Source organism: Eubalaena glacialis, chromosome 12, assembly GCF_028564815.1.
Source record: "Eubalaena glacialis isolate mEubGla1 chromosome 12, mEubGla1.1.hap2.+ XY, whole genome shotgun sequence".
Lineage (NCBI taxonomy): Eukaryota > Metazoa > Chordata > Mammalia > Artiodactyla > Balaenidae > Eubalaena > Eubalaena glacialis.
Window position 1 is genome coordinate 72,247,207 of NC_083727.1, and position 27,078 is coordinate 72,274,284.

The 27,078-nt window shown below is 39.4% G+C and overlaps 1 protein-coding gene across 1 annotated transcript; it reads left to right on the forward strand.

The window, feature by feature from the left end:
* Positions 1-276: 276 nt before the first annotated feature.
* On the forward strand, positions 277-26,927 carry TBX18 (T-box transcription factor 18). The gene is made up of 8 exons (XM_061207338.1): positions 277-583; positions 1,800-2,004; positions 4,181-4,282; positions 7,433-7,604; positions 15,314-15,481; positions 18,534-18,598; positions 24,225-24,319; positions 26,174-26,927. The coding sequence occupies exons 1-8, from the start codon at positions 277-279 to the stop codon at positions 26,896-26,898; spliced, it is 1,839 nt and encodes a 612-aa protein (XP_061063321.1). The 3' UTR covers positions 26,899-26,927.
* The last annotated feature ends 151 nt before the right edge of the window (positions 26,928-27,078 follow it).

Below are 27,078 nucleotides of genomic sequence, written 5' to 3' on the forward strand. Positions count from 1 at the left end.
GTGGAGGGGGTGGGAGCGTAAGAGTCCATCACTGAGAGAGCGCGCGAGAGACCGAGGGAAGGAAACTTGGCGGGCGCGTCGCTGGTTCCTGGGATCCCAACACAAGCGCGAGAGAGGAAACGCCAAATTTGTTTTTGCCCGGGCGGGGAAGAGGGCAGATCTGGGCCTGCGGGAGGCCCCGAGAGTCGTTCAGATTTTGGTGGGGGAAGGAGAGCGAGTGTGTGCGTGTGCCTGCGCGTGTGTATATGAGCGAGGGGCGGGCGCCGGGCGGCGGGGATGGCCGAGAAGCGGAGGGGCTCGCCGTGCAGCATGCTAAGCCTTAAGGCGCACGCCTTCTCCGTGGAGGCACTGATCGGCGCCGAGAAGCAGCAACAGCTTCAGAAGAAGAGGCGAAAGCTGGGCGCGGAGGAGGCGGCCGGGGCCTTAGATGACGGAGGCTGCAGCCGCGGCGGCGGCGCCGGAGAAAAGGGCTCCTCTGAGGGAGACGAAGGCACTGCGCTCTCGCCGCCGGCTGGGGCGGCATCCGGGCCCATCCGGAGCTGCGCAGACCTGGAGCGGAGCTGCGGCTCCCGCGGAGCCGCGGGTGAGTCGGCCCCTTCCCGCCTAACTTCTTCCTTAGACGTCCTCTCCCGGTCCCGCGGGCCAGTACCGCCGCGGAGAACCTGAACTACTGCGAGTTGTGGGCGTGCGCGCGCGCGGTGTCCCTGTGCGCCCGGGGCAACTCAGCCATCAGCGCGCTAGCCTAGGTGTCAGGGCGCAAAGCTCGCGCTGCCCTGGACTCTCTCGCCGCGCAACTCGGGTCACCCTCCAGACAGTAAAATGCCGCTTTCAGCCTGGCTTCTCAGGCTGCTGCTGCCGCCGCCGCCCACTCACGCCGCGCCCTCAGCAGCTGAAGTTTGCGGCGCTGGGCGGTGCAGATCTGTGCTTTCCGCATCTGCCTCCCTTGGGCTTCCAGCCCCTGGGTGCTCTTTTTTCTTTCCTAACTTTTAAAAGCATGTGAGTGGGGGGAGCGACGGCATACCCCCACCCCCCGAAACCGAAACGAATGCCTAAACGGTTTGGGCAAACCAGGAAGAGGGCGGCGTATTTGCAAACGTGGTTTCCCGAGGGGGTAGCTGAGAGGTTTCCTTGCCTTCCTCTCTTGATTCCCGCTGCCAAGGCCGACGGCGATCGTGGGCTTGTTTTTCGTGCTCTTCTCTTCCCGCTGCTGCTTTGCTAAGAAGCTCCGGGCGGCCGGGGAGTTTGGCGAGAGCGGTGTTTGAAGAGTTTTCTAGAGGATGCCTCCGGCCGGGCCCGGAGCAAGGCGCCTCGGACGCCTATTGCGAAGGGAGGCCCAAGCGCTTGGGACCAGGAGCCGGGGCGCCAGGCGCTTTTGCTCCGTGCTCTCCATGGCGTGGGGTGTGTCGGGGCCTGCACTGCGGATCTGGACTCGGGAACCCATCTCAGGCTCCGTTGGGCATGCATCCCAGACTCCGGCTTCGGCACAAAACTTATTTTGGGGCCTTGACCGGGCGGAAGCAGGGAGGGTGGGGTGGACGCTGGCCGCACGCCTCTGCGGGACTTGAGACTTGGGGGCCGAGAGGGCCCTCCTTGAGCGTCGGGTGTCCGTCCCTTTGGCTGGCGGAGCGAGTATTTACCCACCCATGGGCCTGTTTGTTGTAAGGACCGGATGGCAAGAAAGCTTCCCCTTTCCTCGCGGTCCTTTTCCTCTCCCCAGCCGCCCTCGGGGGTTCATCTCCCCACCAGGCTTCCCATTTCGAGCCCTCACCGGTTACCCCTCTCTGCCCTTTGCTGCCCAGGAGGCTGTGAGGACGGCTTCCTGCAGGGCGCTTCCCCACTGGCATCCCCAGGAGACTCCCCGAAGGGGTCCCCGGTGCCCGCCCTGGCCCGGCCCGGGACCCCGCTGCCGTCGCCGCAGGCCCCGCGGGTGGATCTGCAGGGAGCTGAGCTCTGGAAGCGCTTTCACGAGATCGGCACGGAGATGATCATCACCAAGGCCGGCAGGTAAAGGGCACGCTGGCGCGAACGGCCCCGGCTCTGGCCTCACCCCACCTCTTGGTGGGTTGGGAAGAAGGACCAGCCAGAGCGGTGGGGTCTCTCGTTAGCAGTTTCTGCAGACAAGGCCCCGGGTAGTGGTTCATTTTTGAGACTGGCTTTGCCTACCTAACCCGGAGTGCAGTCGGCGAGGGGCACAGCCTGGCCGTCCTCTCGTTGGATGCTAAGGAGAAAATCACTGTCGCCGCGGAGGCGGTAACGGTTACTGTTGATAATCCGCATGCAGGGTAGCTATAGATTCGTGATCATACTTAATATCTGTTCAGGCATTTATTTAGGCTTTAGTTATGTTTCTGAAATTAAGGAACAGATTATCCACCCCTCTCGTTTTTAAAAAAACGCAGTTTACTCTTTAGCAAACTATCATTTGCTTTTTTAGATTCGAAACTTCTAGTTGGTTCTTTATCAAAAGATTTGCTGGCAGTATGAGAATGTGATGTGTTATGCTATTTTGATATTAGATTAGGATGAAAATTAGTGGAATCACCAGTAATACATGCTTAATCCCTGCAAAAACAATTGCCCCGATTTTTAAAAAACCATTCTTTTTATAGATTCAGTTACGTGGTTACTTTTTTTTTCTAAATGAAATCCAACAAATTAGCCTAAATTTGCTGAGGAATACCAAAAAAATTTGTAAGTTATATCTATTTTTTTGAAAGTGTGAAATTTGCACATCCGTCAGTTAGTAAAATAAATTGATTTGTTGCACAGATCATGTTAATGTGAGGGAGGGACAGAAATATTTGCGTTTTAAAGTTTTCAGTTCATTTAGTGCAGTGAAATCGGTGAATACTATCTTCCTTAAAAGAAACTTTAAAAAGCACACACAACTCTTTCAGGGAGTACACATGGCAAAAACCTGGATAGCATAAAAGTATCCAAACTTATTAGAAATTACAAAAACATATTTTATTGAATCCATATGCTACCTTCTACATTTTCACAGAGCTTTTTATTAATGATCCAAATTCAGTCTTCAACAGCACAAAGCAACAGTTGTCTTATAAAGGATGTAGTTAAAGACCTTTACTCTTTATCTTACAGGTGCACTGAAATAACACTAAAACAGCCAGCGTATTAAACTGTTCTCATGCCTAGTTAGGAATAATGGACTTTCTTTTCTCTGGAAGTGGTTTTTAATGGCTTTATTGTTATAGGAAACATTTCTGGTAAATAACAGTACTAAAATTTGTGTTATAAGGTTAAATTAGCAAAAATTAGATTAACTGGAAGGGTCCTAGACATAAATCATTAGATGAAAGTTTTTTGTTTTTTTTTTAAAGAGAACTGCTTTATTTGTTTTTTTATATACAATAATTTGCTGTTGTATTCCTTACTACTCTGCCCTTTTTAAAAGATAGGTGCGTTTATTTTAGCATCTCCTTTTATATGCATCTCTGGGAAGCCAAGAGAAATGTGGATTTTCATTTGTTTTAATTAGCAACGTTTTGAGTAAGTGTGGTTAAATAAGAAAGTATTTTCAGGGTATGGTGGGGGAAGGAATGATTTGGTAAATATACACTGTGTTTAGTTTCTGCTTTCAATAAAGAAGTTTTACTATACCTTTCAAATTTAGAGCAACTTTTGCACTTCACCTTTACCATGCTGCAGACAGGAAGTCCTGTCTCAATAAAGAACATATTGTTTGGTTATGGCATGGCACATTGGCTCCTTGTGCTTTTTTTTATAACCGTTTTAAAATTTCACATTATAATATATTTTATCACTTTCAGAAATTCAAATTTTCTATTTCTACCATTTGGAACACTTTATTATTTGTATTATTAAAGTCAATCTGCTTACCGGTTTTTGTTTAAAAAATAAAGTGCTTTCTGTGCCATTATTTCTTCAGTGTACAATTTTTCTTTTTTGCTTTTAGCTATACTGACATTTCAGTAAACATGGAATGCAGGTACAGGGTACAATAAATTACATTTAAATGACTCAGTTTTGATACGTCCTGTGTTCAGATTCTTTGAATTACATTACCAAAGTGAATGTTATAAGTTTTTCCATGTGAAAAATACAGATTCGAGAGTTTTCTTTGCTTATTCATTCTCCAAGCGTAATCATAAACAAAAACAGAACCCAAACTGTCTTTCCTCCCCTCCCTTATACATAGGCGCATGTTTCCAGCAATGAGAGTGAAGATATCAGGATTAGATCCTCACCGGCAATATTACATTGCCATGGATATTGTGCCAGTGGACAACAAAAGATACAGGTACAGTGATCAGATGGGTACAGAGGATAAGAAAACGCTGGGATTTTACAGGATAAACCTATTTAATCTGTGCTGATTATGATATTTGTTTCCAGAAGCCTGTAGAATTATCACATCCATAATCCAAACCCTGTCACTTCCAGTAGTCTAGATGGTGCCTTCTCTTGCAATAAATGTGAAAAAAAAATTTGTTTTGCTTTTAGTAGATACAGAAATGTCTTTAAGTGTTGAGGAATTTTAATAAGGGGTCAGTTTAGTGTTGCTAAACTAAATGTGACTTTAATGTTGATTCACATTTTGATTAGGATTTTGAGACGAAATGTTGAGTCAAGTTTGTAGATATACATAATAGTTAACAAATTGTTCCATTTTCTTCGCAAATTTTTGGACATTTAAATAAATTCCCTTTATTGTGTTACATACAAAATCATAACTCTTCACAGGCTTTTTTCCCTTTAATTTGAGAAAATTATTGAAGACTTTTTACAATTTAGAAAAAAAAATCTCAATTCATTACTATATTAAGACATCTTTAAGCTGGCAATGAATTTGTTACCGTACTGTTGTATTTTTGGCTGGTAGTTAACACAGTAATTTTTTTAAAGTTTTGTAGTGTTTGGATTTTGAGAGAATATATTTATCTAGATATCAAGTAAAGTTGGAAAAGATACTTTCTTCAGTATCAAACCAACCTTTGCTTTTCCTTCTGCAAGTAAGCAAATCAATAGTCGTCAATGGCAATTCTTTTTATTTCCCTGAGGAGCTGAACTGATTCACTTTGTTATAAAGCAGAAACTAACACACCATTGTAAAGCAATTATACTCCAATAAAGATGTTTTTAAAAAAATGCTAACATTTAAAAAAGGAAATTCTGAGTGGAAAATCGGAAGATGCTGCTTTAAATAAACAGCTAGAGCATTTAGTAAGTTTTTAAATGAAATCAGATTTGGTTTTTATTACTCTTTAAGATTTAGGGAGTCGCTTTTTTGAAACAGGTTTATGGTGTCAAAAGTGTACAGATTTTAAAAAAAAGTGTACAGATTTAATTAGTACAGGCACATATGGAATACTAAAAATATGGGTAATAAAAAGGACAGTTTTATTATTTGTGTTTTGTGTATAAGTTGTATCCCTTATTTTAATTAAATAATTCATTAGGGAGCTTTGCTAAAATTATCTACTACATGATAGAAGCTAGAAGGCATTGAAGTTTATTCTTTAAATATACTTGGTTTAAAATCCATATTCTAATTTGGGTTTTGCGCTTAGGAAGACAATGTACTTCTAATGAGCTTAGAAATTATTCCTTTTTCTTTTAAGTTTGTCTTCTATTTCTTTCTCCAAATCTCTTCCATATATTTTGGATGGTTTATTTTACTTAACTGATCCTTATTATTCCCACATAAAGCAAGAAAAATTTCAAGTATTAGTATTAAGATGCCATATTATAAAAGATCAAATTATAAAACATAAATTTGCTTTCACTTATATTGCTTCTCAAGAAAAAAATTGTTTTTAGCATTTGTGTTGAGAATGTTTCACAAAGAATATGTAACATGTAGCATTTATTCTCTTAGTGGGTGTGGATTTTTGAACTATTCAATATGCATACTTTTTCAAGGTTTTGACAGAGCATATTACTCTATTTATTTTGGCAATAGCTCTATATCCATTGTGCTGCTTTTCTTGCATTTCTAAGATTTGCATTTTATTTTCCAACTTTTTCAACAATGGTAGAAACAAATATTTTTGGCTTATTCTCTGCTATCAAAGAATGGTATTTGGTGAAATGAAAGGTGATTGTGATTTATTAGAATGTAAAATTAATATTCATAAAAGGCCATGCATTTAGGAGCTTATTTATTGAAATTGCATTATATCAATTAAGGGGAATTGTTTTTATTAATTTTGTGATAATGTATTTTTTCCCAAGAAAAGGAATTAAAGAATAGAAGGCATATTGAACTCAATAGAGAATGAAATGTGTGACCATATTGAAACAGTGAGCCTCACTGGAGATATTATGAAAATGTTTCATGCTATTTTAAAAAGAAATTTGCCAATAAACTGGTAGAATTCTCTGAGACTATTTGTAAATTGTTGCTTTAAATTGTATGCCATATTTTAAAACAAATGGAAGAAAACCATCCAAGTATATAATTTCATTTTCTACCCTTTTCTAAGTCAATCATCAATATACTAGTTTCTAGTTTTCGAATTAGTGTATTTTAAATTAACATTAATAAATGATGGTCTGAATATAAGATTAAACATTATTGTCTTATATACTACTTGAAACATTGTTATTTAAATGATTATTTTTACAGAGTCAATATAGCTGACATACACAAACAAATAGAATAAGATATTTTGTCTCTTAGAAAGGTAATGTTAATTACATATATCATAATTTTTAAAGTTTGATGTGTATTTTAATTAGTGGTATAAAAAATTTAAAGAATTTTCTTACAATAGTCAAAAAAAAAGAGAAATATAGGAGATAAAGGCCTATGTTTTATGATTTTACAAACTTAAAATTGAACGGAATATCCTCAGTTTATAGTGTAATAGAGTTAGAAAAAATAATTATAAATGATAATAGATGGAACTTTTTTCCCTATGAAAATAAATTTACTGAAAGTTCTGACAATTTCTTCTTGCCTTTCTACCATCTATCTCATCAGTTTGAACATAAGCCTAAAATGGGAAGCGATAAAGAAAGTGGGACACTTTAAGATATAACTCTCAAGTATTTTTGAGATTTCCTTAAAGGGGAGATTGACAACTTAATAGTTTCTTCATGTCAATTGAACATCCAGATGAAAAATGGAAAACATCAGAATACAGACAGAATGTCTAATGTGTTTAAGTGTGATTCATCCAAATTAAAATACTTGCATTTATGGTGCGAATAGTGTGCATATTTTTCACTAAATCCTTAACATACCGCTTTGAGTGGTCAGTAGGTTACCACTGCTTCAGAGAGTTTTAAAAAAGTGCTTGAGTTCTTATTTTATATGCATTGAATGTAAAGAGCAAATCGTCGAATTTTAGACTTTTTAAAGGGTGCACATTTTGTCTGAGTCTACTGAGTTGGAAATTCCAAGAAAGCAACAGTTCACAAACTGAGCCTTGTCATTGTCTTCTAGGTATGTTTACCACAGCTCTAAATGGATGGTGGCGGGCAACGCTGATTCCCCTGTGCCACCCCGGGTGTACATTCATCCGGACTCGCCTGCCTCAGGGGAGACTTGGATGAGACAAGTGATCAGTTTCGACAAGCTGAAGCTCACCAACAACGAACTGGATGACCAAGGCCACGTGAGTACATGGCCTCCCTAAGTTGCCTCCATTGGATGGCATGGGCCGTATCTGTACTGTGCCTGCCTGACGGAAATGAACTTTTCTAAGATCATGAAATTCCTCTCCTGGTTGACTAGCCTGAGCACAGTCTGTGCAAAATCTAGGTTATAGTTGCATCAGAGATTATGCCTGTGGCCGGAGTATTCTATGAAGCATTTAATAGGGAAAACTAGATATTGCATTTGTATTGGAATGGAAGAACCTCAGGCAGCCATTTTTAGCCAAAACATTTGTTTGAAATCCCTTGAGGTGCCAATTATTATACTCTGAATATGAATTCTTGGCAGTTGGGTGAACAGTGATAATAATTTATTGTGTCCTGCCTGCATCCAGTTCTTTCTCCAGCAGAAGCTCATGCTTCTCAATAACGGCCCAGGCTTATGCTGTTTGCATGTTCCACCTGCAAGCTCCCAATTGTTTTGTAATGACATCTAAGGTGTCAAATACGTTGTAATAATTCCTTTTTGTCTTAAAACTGCTGAAAAATGATATATATGCTAAAGCCAGCCATTTCAATAATATAGTCATTTTTAACACCTTATTAATTTTTACACAGTATTGTTCCTAGGCAAGACTACCCTTATTATTTTAATAAATAAGTAACTCTGGATACATGCTGATTTCCACTCAATGCTAGCATTTCTATTAGGTTTCTGTTATTTGAGAGGGTTTTGAATGAAGCAGGATCGAAATGCCTTTTTAAGAGCATATATCGTACATAAAAGGAGTACCAACTAGTTCATTTCTCAAAGGGGTGACATGAATATAGCATATTTATGGGCCAATCTTTTCAAACGAAAATGCAAAGTGTCATAAGCTAGTAATACAGCGATGACAGGATGTGATTTGTAAGATGCTAGATAATATCTTAAGCAAATTGACCTTAATGAAGACATTCAAGTACAAATTTCATTGTGGTACAGATGCAGCATCTGGATTTTTAAGACTCATCTCTCTCAAACTGCCAGTGCTTTTGTTTATTTGTTGCCTTTCATATTCTAAACCAGAATCAGAAAAGTAACAGTGTACAGTTTATTTCTGAATCCAACTTCATGCCCTGTACTTTAGTGCATTACTTTGCTTCTCTTCTTTTTTTTCTGTATATACACAGTCAGGTTGTAACAGTTATTTTTCATTTGATTTCAATGAAAGAACACTAGTTTCTTCTGTCTCATTGAGGGAGCCAACTATGAAATTTTGCCAGTGCATCCATTGAGGAGTCTTTAATTTTTTTTACAGTAAAAATTTTAAAAATAAATGGCACTAAGTGTTACCTGTTTTCAAAGCTTAAACATACCCTGCTTTTCTGAGTTCTATAGTTTGAGAATATATCTTTTAAAGAGATAAGTGGGTCTAAAAACTATACACTGTCATATATAAGGGACAAACTCCTTTAAATAATTTAAATAAATATAGTCATTCTATAATTCAAATTCTTTCAGATCAAATTACTGGCTTTATATCTAATATCTACCATATCTACAAAATTAGATATAGATCTAGTAATTTATCCATCTATCTGATTTTAACTTCATAATTTCACTAGACTTTATTTAAAACAGCATTCTCTAGAGAAACAGAACCAATAGACTATATAGATATAGTTATAGATATATATATAGATATAGATAGAAATAGAGATAGAGATAGAGGAGGGATTTATTTTAGGGAACTGGCTCACACAAATGTGGCGGCTGGTAGGTGTGAAATTTGCAGGGTGGGTGGGCAGGCTGAAGACCCAGGGAAGAGCTGATGTTGCAGCTTGAGCCTCGAGGCAGTTTGGAAGCAGAATTTCCTCTTCCTCAGGGGACCTCCACCTTTTTTCTCTTAAGTCTTTCAACTGATTGGGTAAGGCCCACCCACATTATGGGGGGTATCTGCTTTACTCTACTGATTTAAATGTTAATCTCAACTGAAAAGTACCTTCACAATGACATCCAGACTGGTGTTTGGCCGAACATCTAAGTACCATGGTCTAGCCAAGTTGACATATAACGTTAATTATCACACAGCATTTGTTTAAAATACAAAAGAATAGATTGCAACTTGAGCCACAATTGTTTATACCTAAATAATTATAACATTTCACTCTTAAAAAAAATAAAAACATAGCAGAAAACAGACAAAATCTATAGAAGTGTGTCATCTTCCAGTAAAATTCTTTTAAGGTTGTGACAGGATGTAATACTTTAATAAAGAAAAGTAATTAGTGTGCGCAGGGAATAGGGAGAGAATAATATGTACCTGTGCATGTTGGAAGCAAGGAAATTGCCTTTGCAAATAGTAAAAATGTACGTATTGCTTGATACTAGAGGAGAAGGTAGGAGGGAAAATGCTCTTTTCTGTTCTTTATTTAAAAACAAAGTTTCGAAGACTTTGTAAAATGTAGTAAGAAATAAGAAGCCATAGTCTCTGCCTTCAGTGATCTTCTAGCCTAGATGGGGAGAGAAGACAGGCATACAGGTGATCGTGATGTCAGAGCAGTGCAGCTGCCACATTGTTCCAGCCAGGAGAGATTGGGAAGGCTCCGTGAAGAAGGTGTCTGTTGTGTTTCTTTGCTCAGTTGATGACCCTAAATAAGGTTAGATTAGAGATTAGGAAGTCATTTCTTATTCTATTGCTGATGTGATTCAGCGTCTGAGAAGACAGCAGTACCATTGTGATGGGACTAATTCAGCAGTCCCTTTCCTGATGCAGAGACCTCTCAGGGACTCTCACCTCTCTGCCCTCATACAGTTGAGCCTCCCCGCCCCCTAATTCTAAAGGAAGTGACACTAATCTGTAACCAATCAAGCTGTAGATTCAAATGCGAGGTAATTTTCTAATTTGCTTTCTAAATTAGTTTCCTACTTTTTGTCCTCTCAGTTCCCAGTTTTATTCTGCTAAAGATGTACAAGTGTTCAACATGGTGACTTGAGAACTCCATGTAGACCTGGGACTTTTATTAAACACAGAGAGATTGGAGGAAACAAATTGTCACGGGGCTGTGAGTGGACCTAGGGCAGCACAAAACATGAGATTATGTGCCATTGTGATTTTCCCCAAAGTGATTTTTCATCTTTCCAAACACCAAAAATTGTTTAGAGAGGAATATTGGTGAGAATCTAGAGATGTAGAAACGTCCCACCACTCCACAGCTAATCTTTTTTTTTTTTTCTGTTTAGCATGTCAACTTTTTATTAAAGTTAAGAAAAATTAATCTTATAATTTTTAGGACTACACATGTATGTCTTTTTAACATCTTTATTGGTGTATAATTGCTTTACAATGGTGTGTTAGTTTCTGCTTTATGACAAAGCTATACATATACATATATCCCCATATCTCCTCCCTCTTGTGTCTCCCTCCCACCCTCCCTATCCCACCCCTCTAGGTGGCCACAAAGCACCGAGCTGATCTCCCTGTGCTATGCAGCTGCTTCCCACTAGCTATCTATTTTACATTTGGTAGTGTATATATGTTCATGCCACTCTCTCACTTCGTCCCAGCTTACCCTTCCCCCTCCCCGTGTCCTCAAGTCCATTCTCTACGTCTGCGTCTTTATTCCTGTCCTGCCTCTAGGTTCTTCAGACCATTTTTTTTTTTTTTTAGATTCCATATATATGTGTTAACATATGGTATTTGTTTTTCTCTTTCTGACTTACTTCACTCTCCACAGCTAATCTTGAATGTTGTGAAGACTTTATAATCCCTACTTGCCCTTTGGGGAGACCATAGTCAGCTTTGTCTTGGATTGTATACAAACCAAGACTGGTCCTTGGGTTACCTGGGGGCAGATGGTCAGCATGCTTGGGTGGGGTATTTCCTTCTCATCATGTGCATGTTTCACTTGGAATTTGCTGTCTGGAGGGAAACATTTAGGTGAACATTTCTCTGCACAATTAGAAGACATTTGACAGGTAATGGTGCACCTTAAACCGGGGCAGGACTTGTACCCACAGTGCTGGTGTACTTTGGAAGGAAGCACAGTCAGGCGTCCACAGCCAGGAAACTTGTCGGAGGGTCTGTTCTTCCAGCTGCTGAGGATTCACTGATACAGTCACCCTAGCTCTGAGTTTGTCCTCACCCTCTTCCCATTTCTGCTCGAGAATCAGATGGGGAAGCAAGAGGTCACAGGGGAGATTGCTAGATCTCCCTGATGGAAGGAACTTGCCATGGCTCAGAGGTCTAAGGTTCATAAGCAAAAAACTTTGACTCTCTGGGCCTTGGTTCTCTCATGGGTTATATTGGAACCAGAGAATTCTGAGTGACTCAAATGAGCTGATGAATTTGAAAGTCCATATTTGTAAGGAGTGCTTCATACACAACGTCACACTTGAAACAAAACCCAGGCCACTTTGCTATGGAGCTTGCGACCCTGTGTAACTACCCTGACCCCTACCATTGAAAGCAAGTCCACATCTGGTATCACCAAAAATGCAGGGAGCCAGGTTTTTGTTATCTTCTCCTTCTTGGTCCTTTGCTTGACTTGTTCCAACACTGGCATTTAGGTCATGTAGAAAATTTCCAGAGCCAGCAAGTAGTGTTTCCCTATTGAGCTGTTTTGTAAGGGACAGGTGGTGTATCTGTCAAACTACAGGCACTTTAGGCCCATCAGATCAGAAATACGTAACATCGTGCTTCTTTTGACTCAAACCTAGTATCTTTAATGTGGGAAAAAACTGTATTAACCTTCACATGGGAAAACACCCCGTGTTTATGGACAGAGGTCCATATGACTATCTGTGCTACTAGGTAATGCCCCAAAGAAAAAAACATCCTCCATCTGAACAGAACAGAGAGCGTGGAACATGCAGATCAGATATAATTACTTGAGTTTCAGAAATGGGCATTATCATTGTGGTCTCCTTGTTTATAAGGCCAGTGGCTCTCCTCGTTCTACTTGTTCTATTAAATAAGCAAAATATTCTTGAACACTTGTCATTATAACTTTGATAGTTCATTAAAAAGCAAATAATGCTATTTTATGAGAATAACTAGGGCTCGTTTAGCGTTCTCTTAAAATTTACAGGGATATACTACATTCCTATAGATCATATTGAAAGTATATTATTTTTCTTGAATAATTTTCAGGTTACTATTGGCAGTTACCCTTTAATGTGCAAATATAGGCATGCCTCAGCTATTTCTGTCCCCTACCCCAGTATACCCCACCTTAAGTCATTTTGGAGATTCCGTAAGGATATAAACAAATAAATGAAATTAAAGTGTATATAGCTATATAGAGAAATCTGCTTGAGAGAACAAAGACTTCATAAAACAAGAACCCACTTTTCATTGACTAGTAAACAGAAACCCAAATGAATTTTTGTTTCCTTCACTACAAGCCAGTTCACTCTCGTCTTCTTGGCTATGCACTTTATTTTTGTTTGTTTAATGTAAAGTGGCTTTTTCCAATTTTTCGTCTGCTCTGGAATTTGCGAATCATTAGAATTAAATCTTGCTTTTTCATACTTTTTACCTGACTCACAGCCAGACATACATTTCATGTTAGACTTAGTATACACACACACACACACACACACAGAAAACAGACAATGTTTTGGAAAACAGTACCTATCCTTACTACAAGCAGCACACTCTATTTTTCTGCTTTATTTTCTAATTTTACTTATTTAAAAAATTTCCAGTTGCAACACTTGAAACTGATTTTGTGAGCCATGAATGAGTTAGTTGAAATTCTGTCCTTTTTTAAACCTGGAAAAAGACTTTTCCAGAGGTTGCTGATTTGCGTTGTGTGTCCCTGGGTGATGATGAAGGCTATTGTCCCCTCTTGTCCTTTCCTCAGACTCATGCTGTCGTTCCATCAAGAACGTCTGGTGGGTATCATCATTAGATCTGCTATCCAGGCATTTCCTCCACTGATAGAAAGAAAATTTTAGGGTTTAAAAAACCCCAAAACTGTTGGTTAATAACAGAGTGTAAAGACATCCTTTTGGGGCAGCAAACACACTCTACAGGTAGAGGGCTATTTGTGTTTGGGCTGACCAGTGATTCTGAATTTGGCTTATTAAACTGCGCACATCCTGAAAAACATGAGGCAGGTCAACCAACCACTGTGTTTTTCCCAGACCTTTGTTTAAGCATTTCTCCAAACTCCTAACTCCTCAAAACCTGAATTCAAATTGTATAGTTCAGGAAAGATATAGATTCATTAACTAAACTCATTAGCAAATACCTTAATTTGGATTCCTGGCAGCAAATAGAAAATCCCATGGGATAGGTCTATTTCTTTCTTTTTTTTTTAATCATTGACATATACTATTTTTAATACACAGTCCATATTCAAAATTTTCCAGCTGTCACAATAATGTCTTTTTAGTAATGTTTTTTCCTGTCTGGGTTCCAATCCAGAATCACACATTGTATTTATTTATTTATTTATTAACATCTTTATTGGAGTATAATTGCTTTACAATGTTGTGTTAGTTTCTGCTGCATAACAAAGTGAATCAGCTAAATGTATACATATATACCCATATCCCCTCCCTCTTGCGTCTCCCTCCCACCCTCCCTATCACACCCCTCTAGGTGGTCACAAAGCACCGAGTTGATCTCCAGAAAGTAGGCATAGAGGGTTAGGGCTATTTCTTTACCCCACCTCCTCAAGCTTGACAGTATAAAACATATAAAGAAGAAGAAAACATTCACGCAGAATTCCATCATCCAGAGCTGTGACCACTCTTCATATCTTTGTATGGGTCCTTTTTACTGTCTACTTTTATGTAGTTACGGTAAGTTGAAAACCAACTTGGATCCTTTATTCTAATTTAAGATTTAAAAAGAAGCATTTCATTATGTGGTTAAAAATGTCCTAAAAGCGTTAGTAATGGCTGAATAATGCTGTATCCCACTGTGTGGACTTTCATTTACCTAACCAATCTACTCATGTCAGTGGTTTATAGTTTTTCCACTGTTATAAATGGTGCGCCGCATATCTTTGTATATGAAACGCTTTTCTGGATTTGGAATATTTCCTTAGGATAAATTCTCAGAAGTGGAGTCTTTGGGCAGAAGGCAGTTGAACCATATCATCAGATTCCCCTAGCTGAGTCTGAGAGCTTTTGCATTGCCAGGCATCTGGGTTTTGAAAGCCTTGTTATGATGGGAGCACGGACACTGGGCTCTCCAGGCAAACCAGAGACTTTGTGAGCCACACATAAGTCACACCCCTGGGGTATCCTTAAAATCCCTTTGCCCTTGAATAGACATGTTGTGGTCACCAATAAGGGAAAAATGTTTCTGAAGAAAACCTTGGTGTGCAGACACTTATTTTTAGGGGATGGGTGTGGTAGAATTCAAATAATCATTTCAATCTCATTTTTAGTTTTATTGTTTTGGGCTCTGTGTTCCATTAGGCTCATTATAAATAAAAGGCTTATGAATTTATTCTTGTGTTTTCAAAAACAGAAAATTTGATGTTACATTCGTATGGTTATACACAGGGTTCCGCCAAAATAGTGATTACTTTCTTTTGTTTGTATTTTTATGCACACTTTGCAAACAGCTTCCTAGCAGTCTCAGTCCAATTTTGATATACTTTATTAAATTGGCACTTTCAGAGCCTTGGATATTTTTATTTCCAACTGGGATTCGTTTTGCACGTGTTAAATATTTAGTCAAGGCAGAAGTTGCTGACAAATTTGGCTTTTCTTTCCTTGACATAGATTATTCTTCATTCTATGCACAAATACCAACCACGAGTCCATGTCATCCGTAAAGACTGTGGGGATGATCTTTCTCCCATCAAGCCTGTTCCATCTGGGGAGGGAGTGAAGGCATTCTCCTTTCCAGAAACTGTTTTCACCACTGTCACCGCCTATCAGAATCAGCAGGTACTGTTCTCAGAATTGGGATCTTTCTAGACTTTTAATTTCATGTACAGATTGAAAGCTAGCTCTTCTTTTCACTGTATCTAAATGTTATGAATTTTCATAAAGCATTTGCCATGTATGACATCCAGAATATATATGTATTGTAATAACAATTATTTATCCATTATTCCCCATGTAAAGCTACTCTAGTGAGGATTTCTTTAGACCAGAGTGTGTCTCATGATTGGCAGTGTAGGTTTACTTTCCATTTTGAGACATTGAATCCTGATGTCATAATTAAAATTAGAAAGCATGTGTATTGACTAGGAAATAGACATGTAGGATATGAAAGTGAGTTGTGTCACAGGGCATGGGATTTGACAGCTCACTTTATTTTAAAGCTACCATCCATATATTATGGGAAATATTTCAGAAGCATTTATCCTATGCAGTCATTTTAGTATATATACAAAAGGGCTATTTCTTTCAAGATATGCTTTAATTGTGATAGAGGGTGATGCATATACTTATAGTCCGAGAGATGAGCGATTGTGGAGTAATCCTCTCATAAAATTAGAAATAATTTGAGAAGTGAAATACATCTTTTCTATATGAGTAAGTATATGTACTTCTTTAAGGCTGTCAAGCAGGTGGAGAATTGAATTGAGGCAATTATTTGATCCATGCAATTCTGGCCAGTTTTCATAAGAAATAGCGATGGAGTTGAGGCTGATGTGGTCTGTGGTAGATTTTATTAAAATTTCAATGGTCAGCAGAATTATTTCAGGTTTCCACTTCTCTTTACATTTATATACATCTCAGTTAACAATTTTAGGCTTTATAAACTCTCTGTTGTGTTTTCTGTTGTTTTAAAGCTTCTTAGGAGATTCGGACCCTGTCCTGTGCGTCCTCCTTTAGGGCTGAGAGGCTCATCTGTTCTCGTCCGTGTGGCGACACCTGTCCCACAGCCCAGGCTGTCCTGTCCTCTCATACTCACGTTGTCACACTTCTATACAGGCTTTTGGGAGGGAACATGAAATTAACCTTTAAAAGGGCTGGAGATAATTAGGAAGATATTCTTAAAATATGTCAGGTGTAGAAAATGAGTTTTTTTTTTAAAGGAAAAATATATAATGCATGGGGAGAAAAGAGCAGAGTCATTTGTTACCCAGTCAATCTTTTTTCTCTGTCTGTCTGTCTGTCTGTCAGTCTCTCTCCAACACACCCAATTAACTGTATTAAAAGTGTATTTTCTACTAGCCTCTGTGATACAATAAACGAGCTGCAGTGGGCTTTTGGTACATGTTGGTGACTAACACCAATTCACAAATGTTGACAAATCAATTAAGAGGATGGAAAAATTAGAAGAAAAGAAAATTGATAATGAAAAACCATGTTCATTTTTTTAAACTTCCTGGCTGCTATTTTGAAGAACTTCTGGAAAATTGGTAAGCAGCCCATGCATGGTGGCTACCGGCGTGGGCTCTAAAGCCTGGGGTGCTAGCCCAGTTCTATGGCCAGTTAACCTTATGATCATAGGAAACTTAACCCAGTATAAAAGAAACATAAAATTGGGATAATAACTACATCTAAGTTGCTATGAGAATTCAATAAAATAATATGCACAAAACTCATATTACAGCATACATGGTATGCACTCAACAGATGTGATGTCAGTAATAAAAATCATTATAATAGTAATTGTGATAAACCTGTATTTAGACAAGGCACCATTATATAAATCTGTACTCTTTTTTAAAATAGTATTTTAAATGAACACTTAAGTTATTAAATGTTCTTTAAACATGATTTAAATGAACAGATAATTGAGCTATAATGAATTATAAAGAATTCTTTCAATGGCAGAGTGGCAGACATGGTGAATTACTTAGCAGACTCTTACATTATCTCATTTATAATGTAGTTTTATCCACAAACTAAGACAGTAGCATATGGAGTACACCTACCTCAGGTGTTGCACGGCTGATTGGCAGATGGTTGAGAGCATGCACAGCATAATACAGGGGGATTGCAGACGACTTTCCAAGGGTGCCTTTCTTTGCCTTAGTGTCGTCCAGCAGTGTTCATTTGTCCTTGGCCAAAATGGCACAATAAGAAAGAAGGATGTTCATTAACTTTGGAGATTCCACTAAACCAGGGAACACAGAAAACAAAGCATGATGTGCTTTTTAGAAAATAGGCTGTTAACTCCTTTGGGCAAAGTGGAGATCTGGTAAGAAACAAATGGGATGTTGTTTATTACTGTCAATTTCAGGATGGTATAACTAAAAAAAGTTGTTTTTAATGGAGAGGATTAGACCACTTGCAAAAATGTTTCCCTCAAATCTTGGGGTCTTCCTGGGCAAAAATCTGGTTGTAAGTCAACAAATTACAACTGTAGTTAAAATGAAGCCATTATTTATTTCTCCTACATATATAAGATTGAATCCCATTAGAACCTTCAAGTCATGGTTACCTCTGGTTAGACATTCACTGTAGTGCTCTGACCAGGTCACGACGACTCCACAGATAAAAGAGGAGATGAGAGCCATAAAGATGATTCAAGGAGAGACAAAGTTAAAGGAATGTATATTGCCTATTTCTGAAGAAGGTTAACAACATTCGAGCGTATAAATGGCTGTTAAATAGAAGCTGGATATTAGCTGTTCCCCATCACCACTACTGCAAGAGAAACAGACACATGTCACAGAGTTAATAAAGGGAAGAACTTTAGTTTAGAGAGATTGTCAAACAAAGGGCAAATTATCAACAGACAATTCAGAATCTCCTTCTCCAGGGATATTAAAAGCAAAGCAAACTTTATTACAGAGCTTGAATAGAGGCGGGGGAATGTCCTTTTCATAGCAAATGAATGTCTAGATGATTTCTGAAATTTTCATGTAGCTTTGCTACTAATATAATAAAATACCTGAGAAATAGGGAAGAAGAACACAGTACATCCTCTGACAGTTAATTTTGGAGTTACTTATAGTTCTTCCATCATTTCCATTTTTAATAACCTTCCTTGACATTTATAATAAGACTTGATGTGATTTTTTTTTCTGCTCTGCAGATTACTCGCCTGAAGATAGATAGGAATCCCTTTGCCAAAGGCTTCCGAGACTCTGGGCGTAACAGGTGAGTCTTAGTGAAAAACATTCTGGCTGTGATAAATATATTTGATTTTTTATTGTGAATTTTCCATTACAAAGTAAACAGTTAAGTTTACTGACATGGTTTTGAAATCACTTCTGATGAGGATTTAAATTTACTAATATCATTGAGCCTTGGATGTAACTTATTTTGGGTGTGGCATTTTGCCCATTTCTAAGGTTAATGTTGATGTGAAATGCTGGGGTGAAAACGGAAGTTCTCAGGGTGTACAGTGCATGCTGCCTCTGAAGGGGCCTTGTGGAAACCTGCCCCTCAAGATCCAGGGGCTTTAATATCCCAAATCAAAATACTCTCTGCATCTGTTCTTGGTTTAGAATTTGCTTAGTGATGTCACAACTATGTATTGATCTGTCTTCGAAATAGGACACAGATTCTTGTTCACTCAGATTTCCAACTAGAATATGAGACTACTCCTCACTGCCAAGACAGCTGATGTTCTTTGGTTTCCAAATTTGTCTTGGCTCTACTGACAGCCACACACTTGTTTATTTTTTCTGTGTCGTGTTTTATGGTGTTTGTACTAAGTGGGAGAGGTACAATAATGAATTCTACTCTATTACTTTTTATCAAAAAGCAGACCACCCTAGTCTGTGTGCCAAGAGTTTTTGAATTTATTGATATGATTCTATCCCAATACAGTTCGGTGCAACATTTTCTAAAATAACTGTTGATAGTAATAATAGACTAACGTTCTCCAGATGCCCTTTCAGGGTAAGACTGTGACTTAAATGTTTTTAAAAGCACTGTGTTTTTAAAAAATATTTGAGATATTTTTTATCACTTTACTCCAGAAATACTTCTTGAAAACTTGGTATTGATGGGCGGTGTCTACATGAGGTCAAAATCCCTGATTATCTTATTTTAGGAACAATTTCACTTAAAATTGTAGAGAGAAAACAATCAAGCAGCAGTGCAGACTTTTAGTTCTTTCAGCTGATTAGCTGGGCAAGGTAGTGTAGACAGAGACCTTTTCTCAGAATAAACTCAAATGCTTGCAGAAAGACTTGATTTCATCTTCATATGCAATGATTCATTTAAACACCATGCAATGTGAGGGCTAAAATGTATGAGAGTGGAGTAGCCTTTAACTTAGCGCAAGCAGATCAACAAGACTGACTAATAACAGGGCTTCACTCTGTAGGAAGATTTGCAGGTATTCCTACTATACATTGTCTGCTGTATTGAGATTATTCTGTCATTTTAGATGTCTCTTTCCATGTGCAGAAAAACTTTGTTTGGCTTTTGTTATGTTGCATTAGTTCCTGGTTAACTTTGCTTTTCAGAGGAGTTTCTGAAAGTTGAATAATCTAGTAACTGGGGTGGTCACTGGTAAGGTGACTGAAGGAAGCCCCTGGGATGACTCCTTTTCTACCTTGCCAAATACTTTGATGGAATATTCTTGTGGTTTTGGTTATAGCAGAAGAGTATTTATCTATTTATAACCCTTGCATTTCTTTCAGTTCTTTTTTTTTTTTTAAGCAGAGAATAAATTTATTAAAACTCACTGAAACTCCAGGAGGGCAGCATTTAGGCTTGAGACTATACAGCCAGGAAATAAGTCCATGCTCTCCCATAGGATGGCTCTGGCAAAGACCTCACCGCTGTTGACATTGGGGGGTCACATGGCTTGTACGCAGTATTTTTTGTTTCTTCCACTTTTATTGAGATGCAGTTGACATACAGCATGCCTAAGTTTAAGGTGTACCGCATGATGATGTGACTTACATACATCATGAAATGATGACCACAATAAGTTTAGTGAATTTAGTGAATCCATCATCTCATATAGATACAAAATTAAAGAAGTAAAAAAACAATTTTTTTCCTTGTGATGAGAACTCTTAAGATTTCCTCTCTTAATAACTTTCCTATATAACATACAGCAGTGTTCATTATATTTATCATGTTGCACGTTACTGTCAGTTCGTTTTTGAAGCAATAACTTTAAACATATTTTTAAAGGTGTATTTTGGGTAGTAGTCATAGTGGATAAGCCTATAAGTAGAAGTGAGATGATAAGATACATATTACAAGGTTTCAGGAAGAATTCTAGATAAGTCAGCACAATGAAAAGACGTTAGTTTTTTAAAATTTGATCAGTGAAAAAAACTCAGAGGCACTGGTGAAAATAAACCACTAAGTCTCTTGTTTGGTACCATGAGGTCAAATGCTAGGTTTGATAGAAATTTTTTCTTCCCTTTGGCTGTTTCAGGAGTATATAAGCATGGCATCCATGGTGCTTGCTACTGTTTATTGCCTGACTCTAAACCTTTTAAAGTTTTTAATGGACATGCAAAAAATAATAAATTATGTTTTAACACTTTTTAAAGGTTGTTAAAATTTTAAATTTTTATTTTACTCCAAATGTTTAAACAATATCTTAGTATAGGAAAAACATGTTGAACTTATACATAGCTTTCTTGTTAGTGAAATGAATAGTTTCACTTTTTTCTCATTTAAATGACTTCTCCTGCTTATCGTAGAAAAGCTCTTCAGTGCCCATTTTGGAATGCTAAATATCTATGAATAAGTATTCCCAGTTTTAAAAAAATCTGATTTTAACATTTTCCACTGATAAATGCAAAAGACACATAATGAAAAGAGAGAATTTGGTCAGCTTTAAAGATTTCTAACTTATGTATTATTTTCCTTTAAAAAAAAAGTTTGTAAGACCAGGAAGGTGCGTTGGTGCTGAGGACTTGGGGGAGGGGGTGATATGTTTTCATATATTAATAGAGAAAAAAGCCCATGAGAAAAAATTCAAAATATTTCTTTAATACCCCCGGTTTTCTTGCACTGTTGTTACTGCTTTTTAATACACATTCTGTTTTTATTTTTCCCTAGACATGAAATAAACAAATTATGCAGGACAAGAAAGAAACTTGGACTTGTGATTTTTTTAAACTTTATAAAACAATTTAATTAAAAATTATACCTTCCTGGCTATTTATGGTTCTGCAGCCTATTTTATAGGAATCAGTAGCTTCAGCCCTTAAAAGCTCTCCTGCAAGACATTTGTTACGTGAAGGAGAATTTATGTGCTGAGAATAGTTTCATTCTTCAGTTAGGCCTTAGGGTTGACCCTATAAAATGTTTTACTCAGGAAGGTACAAAAATTTCTTCTCTTTAAATACTTCAGGAAAAACATAACCATTTTACTAAATAAACTTGGCCATTTGATAGCATAAATTAGCGAGGTGATAAAATGTGGAAATTGTTCAAAAGCATCTTGTATAAATTACCGTCTTGGCTACACTCCTGCAGGAGGTGTCTTTTATCTTTTCTTTAACTAGATGGGAAAAGTCTCCATTACTGGAGAAAATGAAGGTTTTTTTTTTAAAAAAAAGTCCAGATTCAGCTAATAAATATTTTATAACTGTTTCCTGCAAAATATCTGAAATCCTTTCTAGAACTTGCAGTGTGAAACAACAGCTTCAAGAAAAATATCAATAGGTCCAAATCAGATCACATGTAGATCTGTCACCTTCAGAGCATCCCTTTAAAGCTTAGGGTTATATATATGTGAGGATCAATAACTTCTCCCTAAAAATTTGGTCTGTGGGTTTGTATTTGAAGCATCATAAAGTTTACACTGCTAAAGCAAATAATGCACTGATGCTCATCTCTGCAGCTAATAAATTTCTAGGTACCATAGATGCTCATGAATTACCTCTTAGTAAATTCCCCTTGAGATCACTCCAGGATTACTTTGGTATCCTGAATATTTAAAACTACAATTACGAAAACTCATCTATGTGGTTTAACAAAGCACTTTATACAAAACTGTGTCCTAACTTCTTTAGCTTAAAAAAGCTTGTTTCTAGAAAGTCATAAAAATTGAGTATTAGTACAAGCTAAAAACAGAGTAATCAGCTAAACAGCACCCAGCATTCATAAGTTGAGTATTAAATGAAACCTGCAGGTTATGTGGGGCTTTGGGACTGACCAGGCTGCCAAACTTCTCCCCAATCAATACTTTAATGTACATAAAATATTGCTGAGTAGAGTGGTCTTGGATCTGGTTTGTAGTCAGCCACAGATAGCATGTCTCGTTTGGAAAAAAATCACTTAGTGGTAAACAACTTTAGAGCTAGGAGAGGGTTTAAAGCTTTGTATTCCAATCCTCACTGTGTGGGAAACTGCAGTCCAGGGAGCTTCAAACATTTACTCAAGGCTAGTGGGTTGTAGTCACAGCCCAGTTCTCCTGATCTCCAATCCAGTGTTCTTACCGCAAAACAGTCCTCTCTCTGGGGCACACTGATTCCATCCGAAGCCAGACTCTGTCCTTCATGCTCAGGGCAGCCCAGGGCAAGCAGGGGAAGATGGTTTTATCTGCACGCACAGGTCACTTACCATGGGTCTTTAGAGAGCTCTCGCCATGTTGTATAGGGGGTGTGACTCTGTGAGGGGGGTTTTCTCTAGTCTTAGCTCATAGCTCATGACTTGGGGATGGAGGGAAAGTAGCACGTGGAGTCTAAGCTATTAAAGATGGACCCTGTCTTTAATATCAGCATTAAATACAGATTATCTGTATTAAATAAAACTGTATCTGACAATCACAAGAGATGTTCGTGTGCTGTTTGACACTCAGGAATCAGGCATTTCCTACCGTGGAGCTATATATTTCATGAAAAGCACAATGTTACCTAGATTAACAAATTGCTTAGCACGGAGATGGTTGAGGAAATAGTGGTGAGGCCTTGAGAATGTGCTAGTTGAGTGAAGGGCCTCATTTCTATGACCTGGAGGACTTAGTTATCTGATGGATGGAAGTGATATCTGAATCACTTACGGTAGGAGATAGATACATTTATTATGTATTCAGAGTAGTCACCCTTGTTTTAAAATATACATATATCCATGTAAGTAGCCCATAATGAAGTTATCCTGTCTCTCTAAGTGTCCATTCATTAAGTGTATGTAGGGGCTTTAAAATAATGTCTGATGCTGATACTAGCTCCGTATACTGTAGCGCCCTGTGAGATCACCATCCTGTGATCATCCTGCAGGCTGGGCTGAGAAGCCAGGGCTGCCCCCTCTTCCCCAGAGCCCACCCTGGCTGCCCTGGGTGTGGTGATCATGCCTCTGAGAGAGAAGTCAGTTTTCTTTGGATGAGTGCTCTTCTCAGCTGGCTGCCGAGGCACCGAATGATGGATAGAAATGCCTCTTTACAGGGCGTGCTTTTGTGGCAGAGCTCTCCGCATCAGAGGGGGAGTGGTGTAACAGGGAGAGAGGATGAGCTCCAGATCACAGCAAAGCCTTGGACTCACAGCAGCTAGGATGGACTCTCTTCACCCCAACTTCCTAGTACGAGGGGACAGCTCTTTATCCCCTGAGATCAGCTAAGTTTTCTGAGAACGTTAACGGGACATCCTGGGTGGTTTCCATCCTCTTGTGCTCCTGGTGACAGAACGGTAGCTCATCTCTGAACCATTTTTTTTTTCTGTTTGTGCCAAGCTCCTCACCTGCCAATGTGGGGGGCCACTGTCAACACCAGTGGTGTTTTCTGAGCTGCTTATTATGGGTGCAAACTCCAAATGCTCCTAACTGGGCTTCTTGTGTTCACCCCCATCCTGACCCTTCCATTTAGAATGGGTTTGGAAGCCCTTGTGGAGTCATATGCATTCTGGAGACCTTCACTACGGACCCTCACCTTTGAAGATATCCCTGGAATTCCCAAGCAAGGTAAATCACAAAGTCTCCTGGGTCAGGGACTTCTCTGGTGGTCCAGTGGTTAAGACTTCACCTTCCAATGCAGGGGGTGCAGGTTCGATCCCTGGTCTGGGAGCTAAGATCCCACATGCCTCCCGGCCAAAATACCAAAACATAAAACAGAAGCAATAGTGTAACAAATTCAATAAAGACTTTAAAAATGGTCCACATCAAAAAAAGTCTTAAAAACAAAAAACGAAAAAAAAAAAAAGTGTCTCCTGGGTCATGTATACAGCCAGGTCCTGCCTAGATGCTCAGGCACTGAAAAAATGCACACGTCATTGCTTGTCCTCTGTAATGGCGACCTCATTACCAACATCCTCCCATTACAGGATCCCTCTCTTTTCTGTCTGGTATGGGGATGGGCCAGGAAAATGGCCGGTGTGGTCAAAGGTTAAGTCTTGGATTTTTAGTCTGTTTATATATTTCATAACCTTTACTTTACCCTAAACCTCTTCTTAAAATTAGAGGTAGACTCGTTGGCCCTGGTACCAGGCATACTTCACAGATAATTGCCGGGTGCTGGTCTCGGTTCACCCTTTCTTGCCAGCTTCCTCTTCCTTCAGCAGAATTGCCTCTAGGCAGCGTTCTCTTGTATTTATGATGAGAAGGTCAGGCACACTGAGGCAACCTTCCCTGAGCTCCCCTTTGAGTATTTCCTACAAGCACAGGGCTGGTGTTTCCGCAGAGGGAGCAGCACGGAAAGGGATGACACTTCCTTCTCTACTTGGTAGGTAGGACTCGCAGCCCACTCCTGCACTCAGGCATTTTACGCCTGATCCTGCCCAGCACACCGTTGAGAATTTAGCATGGCTGGGTTTTAGATAAATATCATTGGGCAGATTGGGCTTTTAGATTATTTTGAGAAGCTATATAAAACACTGTCACTACAGCAATGAAGGTTTTACAACCTATCCAACCCACTGGAATTCTCTTCTCTCCCTAAGTTCCGTCAAGTTGCAAACATCAATCTGTCAGCAAATCCAGAGCGGGGAGTCAGCCGCCACCACTGTTATTGATTGGATGCAGGGTTAACCCCCCTCTCTATTTCACAGGACTGTTTATTTGCTGGACCTCTGCTCTTGTGTTAGCATGTGATTCACCAAACCATTGTCTGTTTGGAAATGAGATATGTGTACATGTAGCTGATTCACTTCGTTGTACAGCAGAAACTAACACAACATTGGAAAGCAACTATACTCCAATAAAAAAAAAATAAAGTTCTAGACCGTTGCCTTATTTCAGTAGCCCTGAGTGGTACAGTCATTGATGCACACAAGCTTGCAGTGGGAAGTTGCAAGTTTGTTTGAGGCAGGATGTGTCTTTGACCAATTTGGCTCTTTTCTTTGAATTCCTTCTTTTTTCTTGCAAGAAAATATATTGCTCCAGAGGAAGCTCTGCTGAAAGAAAGAGTAAAAGTTGGGTAGAAGTGAGGTGATGGAACTTTTGGAACAAGATACAGAGTAAGATGAAATTTATATTTTCTAAAGTTGCCAGGAAAGTCAGTATTTGTAGTGTTTATTATTAAAAAATGAGAAAACTTTGAGAAAGCTAATTGAGGGAGAAAATGTGAAAATTCTATATGATAGTGTCCTAATATCTTCTGGAAAAAAAAAAAAATCACTCCTTGGGGAGATAGTTTCCTTGAAACTATTGAGAGGATCTGTGTTTAAAATATTTCAGTCTGAATTCAATTAAATTACAATTCCTGAGAGCAGAGACCATCTCCTTTTCGTCTTTGTACCCCCCCTTGTAACAAGTCCGTCTAGCTCGTGCGTACACAATTGAAAGGAAAAGATGCTCTTTACATTTCAATTTCTTTTGTAGGAAATACAGGTTCCTCCACCTTACTCCAAGGTTCTGGGAATGGCGTTGCGGCCACCCACCCTCATCTTCTGTCCGGCTCCCCTTGCTCGTCTCCAGCCTTCCATCTGGGACCCAACACCAGCCAGCTGTGTAGTCTGGCGCCGGCTGACTACTCCGCGTGCGCCCGCTCCAGCCTAACCCTCAACCGGTACAGCACGTCCTTGGCCGAGACCTACAACAGGCTGACCAATCAGACGGGCGAGACCTTCGCCCCGCCCAGGACTCCCTCCTACGTGGGTGTGAGCGGCAGCGCCTCGGTGAACATGTCCGTGGGCGGCACGGATGGGGACACCTTCAGCTGCCCACAGACCAGCTTATCCATGCAGATTTCTGGGATGTCCCCCCAGCTCCAGTACATCATGCCTTCACCCCCCAGCAACGCCTTTGCTGCTAACCAGACACACCAGGGTTCCTATAACACGTTCAGGTTACACAGCCCCTGTGCCTTGTATGGATATAACTTCTCCACATCCCCCAAACTGGCTGCCAGTCCTGAGAAAATTGTTTCTTCCCAAGGAAGTTTCTTGGGGTCCTCACCGAGTGGGACCATGACGGATCGGCAGATGTTGCCCCCCGTGGAAGGAGTGCACCTGCTTAGCAGTGGGGGTCAGCAGAGTTTCTTTGATTCTAGGACCCTAGGAAGCTTAACTCTCTCATCATCTCAAGTGTCTGCACATATGGTCTGATGAAGCCTTTAAGTTAAACTACATTGGAATCTGGCTAATGTATATTCTTTCTTCGTTTTCCTTGTCTTTTCTTTCTGGAAGGAAATATGAAAAGAAACTTATCAGTAGCTTGTAAAATGTACATATAATAGAAAATGAAGGCTCACTGAGTTTTTCTGACTTTCTCATGGTGAGATTGTA